The following is a 4,841-nucleotide window of genomic DNA, read 5'->3' as shown; positions in this document are numbered from 1 at the left end:
AAACCAAAAACCCCCAAAGAGCACAGTTATAAAAAGTCATGGTGAGGAACACTAAAGCCCATGAAAAGTGTGCAATTTATGATTGTCGTATGTGGGTCAAATAGCAACAAAGGATAGCAAAGATTAAGGATTAAAAATTGCCTAACACATACGAATGATGATGTGAAAATAATTGCAATTGTAATGGTTGTATGTTTATACAGCAAAAGTTTGATTCTTGTCATTGGTAAAATAAAGGCTTTACTTCTTTGGCTTTGAAGAGATGGGGGAAGATAAGTAAACTGTCAGTTTGAATTAATGTTTTGTAATAAATATTTATAGCCCACAGAAAATAATGGTATGGCTCTTAAGGGTTGAGCTAATTAGTTATAAATCACATTCTAAATGTATTAACATTACAGAATGCTTTGGCTTTCAATAAATTAACATTAGAATACTTGGGTTATAATAAATGCAAAGAAAAAAATATTTCTAAATCTAGTGAGACAATGTGAGAGGTTTCCTTCCTCTTGTTCTAACTACTGAGCCTACCCTCAAGGCTATTTCTCTGTAAGTCTTGATATATGGTGCTTTCTTTGTTTCAAGTTTCAAAATGTAAACTACAAAGTATAAATTCTTACTGATTGATAAAAACCATGACCTAACACACCTACATCAATTAGGACATGCATGCATTGAGAGGTTTGATGGGAGTTTTCAAATCTCAGGGTGTTTAGTCACTTTTTTTTAATCAGATAATACTTGTAATGAAACAAAAGACAAACATTTGTAGGTTGCAAGTCTCAGATCTTGTTTATTTATAAAGCAATAAATATTAGAATCACAAATAAATTGCACGGGTGTGTAAACAAACTGTACAATGACTGAAGAGTTCAGGAAGGGTTGACAGAAGACTTCAAGAAGCATATCATTGTCATCCTGAGTGAGAAGTAAATTGAGGGAAAAAGTGCTTAGAAGCACTTGCGGTGGACAATGGATGGACCAGCTTCATCGTACTCCTGTTTACTGATCCACATTTGCTGGAAGGTGGACAGAGATGCTAGAATGGAGCCACCAATCCAGACAGAGTACTTGCGCTCAGGTGGGGCAATGATCTAGAATAAAAAAAAAGCAACAAAAACCTCACTTAACTGTTATGTTTCTGAACAACCACATCACCAATGTGACAAAACAATAGGTATTTCTTTAAGTAAACAAAAAACTTTTCTGTAATAGAATTGATCTTCAGCAGCTGGTACAATAGACGTAATATTCCTTAATAAATTCTATAACCATATTTTCCTCTTTTCTAACATTTGCTTCTAACATAATATAATTATTCTGATAAAGAGGAATTTCTCCTCATTTTTCCACTAGCTGTTGATCTGACACTTGAGTTGTTCCTATATCCCCATTTAACAATGTGGACATTTTCTCCATCTTTATGCACATTTTATAGTACAGAGTCAAACTCCTCACCTTGATCTTCATAGTGCTAGGAGCAAGTGCAGTGATTTCTTTCTGCATGCGATCAGCAATGCCAGGGTACATCGTTGTACCACCTGAGAGGACGTTGTTGGCGTACAAGTCCTTACGAATATCAATATCACACTTCATGATACTGTTGTAGGTAGTTTCATGAATACCAGCAGATTCCATACCTTCAGGAAAAAGAATAAAGTAGGTCAGTAAATTATACAAGAGGTCTTTATGAAATCTTGGTATTTCTCCTCATCATTAATACAAACTTCTATGATCTTTTCTTTGCAAAATTATTTAGTGATCATTAAGTGTTATAGAAAAACATACAAAATTGTATTACAGAACTAGCTGAGAAAATTAAAATTATTTGTTAGAAAAGGAAATAATCATAATGCATGTGCAGAGGAAAAATACTCAAAATATACAGTAAGAAGAAGTAGACACATAAGATAAACTCATTACTACATGGCAAGGGGAGAAAGTAACACAGAACAGAAAACATGAGTATTAGTCAGTCTCACAAAAAGCACTAGTTGAATATAGCAAAGACAGCAATAAAGACAATGAAAATAGTTGAAGTAGAAGTAAAGAAGACAACAGTAACTTCATTTCACTTTTAGCCTACTCAAAATACAGTCTATACTGTTCATAAACCTCAAGGCAAGACATAACCAAGAAGGGGACCAAGATATTAGTACTTGGCAGTAAGAAAAAAAGAAACCAGAAGCAAGTGTTTGTAGGTTGCATTCCAATTTCAACAGGTGCTTCCTGAAAGCACTGACACTAGATCCACAGTAAGATGTCAGCTGATGAACAACTGCAGTATTGCTCAGGACTTAGAGTACAAGCATTTGTAATATCTGTCAGCTGCACTCACAAACAGCAAAGCTTACTATCTTGACCGTGACAATGCTTAATTACAGTGCATATAAATATACACTCACCTTCATTCCATTTTAGTCTCCTTACAGGCACTTTACTTCTTCATGGAGTCAGATACTGTTTTAAGTGTAAGCCTTACAAATACAGCACTGAGAGCTATTCTCACCATCAGTGACACAGAATCATAGAATGTCTCAAGTTCGAAGGGACCCATAAGAATCACTGAGTTTGACTCCCTAATGATGATATTCTAACTGCTCATCTTATCATTAAAAAATTGTGACCCTCAAACCTGATCTAAACTTGCAACAAGAGCCCAGAGCTCAGCTAATTCCAGTTGAGCTCACAACAGCCACAGCTTACAAGAAACAGAGGATCTAACCCATTATCTACGTATGTTTGATTTTATGCCAAATTTAGATAAGCAGGGAGAGGAGTGGGACACCTTCTAGATCTTCTGATTCATTTAAACCTCCTACAGAAAGGAGAATTTCCTGGGAACACTTACCAATAAAGGATGGCTGGAATAAAGTTTCAGGGCAGCGGAAACGTTCATTACCAATTGTGATCACTTGACCATCAGGCAATTCATAGCTCTTTTCCAGAGAGGAGGAAGAAGCAGCAGTGGCCATCTCATTCTCAAAGTCCAGAGCAACATAGCACAACTTTTCCTTGATATCACGAACAATCTCACGTTCAGCTGCAGATAGATGGGAAATAAATCAAGGTTTGGATAAGCAAAATATTAGAGGAAGAAGATGGGCCAAGAGAGACATGAGGATTTTCACAGGAGGGCAAAGCTGAAGGACTGACCTGTTGTCACAAAGGAATAGCCACGCTCTGTGAGGATCTTCATAAGGTAGTCAGTCAGATCCCTGCCAGCCAGATCGAGACGCATGATAGCGTGAGGCAAAGCGTAACCTTCATAAATAGGTACATTGTGGGTGACGCCATCGCCAGAGTCAAGAACAATACCTGGAAGAGAAATGTCAGACAGGAGTTGGAATCACCTAGAAAATGCATAGAGCCCTTAGTCACAGTTAGCAGCAACAGACATCACAAAATATAGTATTTTTCAGGCAGTATAATGTAGCATCATTCATAAAGATCATTCACATTCCTTCCACCTTTGCTTGCCTGAGCATTCCTGTTTGGTGTGAATGTTCCCATAAAAAAATTGTTCCGTACATATTGTAAGCTAATCCATAGGAGCAGTAACTACATCTGCAACAGTGATTGTCTTGATCTAATAATGGGCATCTTTCAGGCCCAGTTTAAATTCTTAAACTGGCATAATACTTGTATAACTGCAGTATCCTCACAGGACTGTCTCCTTGTTCATGTCTTGACAAGTGGCAGGAGAGTCAGTTCCGCACCACCCCTCCAAAAGCAATGCACACAGGTCCACATTGTCCATAGACTACTTTGTATGGGCTTTTCTGCTACTGTTATCATTAATCACTATAAACTAAAAATGCCTAGATCTCTGTAAATTTGAATGAGTTATGGTGGTTTTCTTCCCACTGGGAGTGGGAAGGAAGATGAGTTCCTGAAAAGAAATATTTAAATAATGGTTATTTTTTTATTTTACCTGTTGTACGACCAGAGGCGTACAGGGACAGGACAGCCTGGATCGCCACGTACATAGCAGGTACGTTGAAGGTCTCGAACATTATCTGGGTCATCTTTTCACGATTAGCTTTAGGGTTCAGGGGGGCCTCTGTGAGCAAGGTAGGGTGTTCCTCAGGGGCCACACGGAGTTCATTGTAGAAGGTGTGGTGCCAGATCTTTTCCATGTCATCCCAGTTGGTGATGATGCCATGTTCAATGGGATATTTCAAAGTGAGAATACCTCTTTTGCTCTGAGCTTCGTCACCCACATAGGAATCTTTTTGACCCATACCAACCATAACACCCTAAGAAGAAAATACAAAAAAGCATTATTTGAGGGAGACAACATCACAGAGCCCAAACAATTACAATATCACAGGCAACTATGCTATTTTCAAGAAAGTCACAAGCAGTCACACCACTAAAAGGTTGTTTAGGAAAAGAAATGAACGTTATTATAATAGTAAGACAACAGAATTTGAAGTTTACTCATAAAATCCTTTTTCCTTTAACCAGCTGAAAGGTTTTCCCCCCTTTTTTTAATGGATGTCTTATTTTCAACTACTTCTTTCTGGTCCAAAAGTTTGATTGAAAATAAACTGCACAATATCAGGAGCAGGAAAAGACATGGAAACATACAAAAAGAGTTTATAAACGAGAAGGTACAGAGGGAAATTTGCCTTCTAGTGAGGGAAGATACTCCATATTACTGGAGTATCAGTGGAGCCTCAGCAACACTATTCATGACAGCAAAATACAAATCACAAACACCTGGAAATGTGTCACTCATACCACTGCATGAAGTGAGCAGAGGGAAGGGCAGGTCATTTGGGACAGGGCAGAAAAACAAAGGAGGGAGGAGACTCCTGGAGAGAGGGAGAAGGCTG

At 37.9% G+C, this 4,841-nt stretch overlaps 1 protein-coding gene across 1 annotated transcript; it reads right to left on the bottom strand.

The window, feature by feature from the left end:
* Window positions 1–765: 765 nt before the first annotated feature.
* LOC104406869 (actin, alpha cardiac muscle 1) lies at window positions 766–4,255 on the bottom strand. Its single transcript, XM_010015978.1, has 5 exons — window positions 3,935–4,255; window positions 3,157–3,318; window positions 2,852–3,043; window positions 1,459–1,640; window positions 766–1,094 (listed from the first exon to the last, which is right to left on the bottom strand). The coding sequence occupies exons 1-5, from the start codon at window positions 4,251–4,253 to the stop codon at window positions 951–953; spliced, it is 999 nt and encodes a 332-aa protein (XP_010014280.1). The 5' UTR covers window positions 4,254–4,255; the 3' UTR covers window positions 766–950.
* Between the last annotated feature and the right edge of the window lie 586 nt (window positions 4,256–4,841).

The sequence above is a fragment of the Nestor notabilis genome, unplaced genomic scaffold (assembly GCF_000696875.1).
Source record: "Nestor notabilis isolate BGI_N333 unplaced genomic scaffold, ASM69687v1 scaffold12486, whole genome shotgun sequence".
In the NCBI taxonomy this organism is placed as follows: domain Eukaryota; kingdom Metazoa; phylum Chordata; class Aves; order Psittaciformes; family Psittacidae; genus Nestor; species Nestor notabilis.
The sequence above is the reverse complement of the archived record's forward strand: the minus strand, read 5'-3'. Positions and strand labels throughout refer to the sequence as shown.

Coding starts and splice junctions, on each gene's coding strand:
- LOC104406869 (XM_010015978.1), bottom strand. CDS start 4,253: ATGGTTGGTATGGGTCAAAAAGATTCCTATGTGGGTGACGAAGCTCAG. Junction 3,319..3,934: donor CGCCTCTGGTCGTACAACAG/GTAAAATAAAAA, acceptor TTTCTCTTCCAG/GTATTGTTCTTGACTCTGGC. Junction 1,095..1,458: donor CTAGCACTATGAAGATCAAG/GTGAGGAGTTTG, acceptor TTTTTATTCTAG/ATCATTGCCCCACCTGAGCG.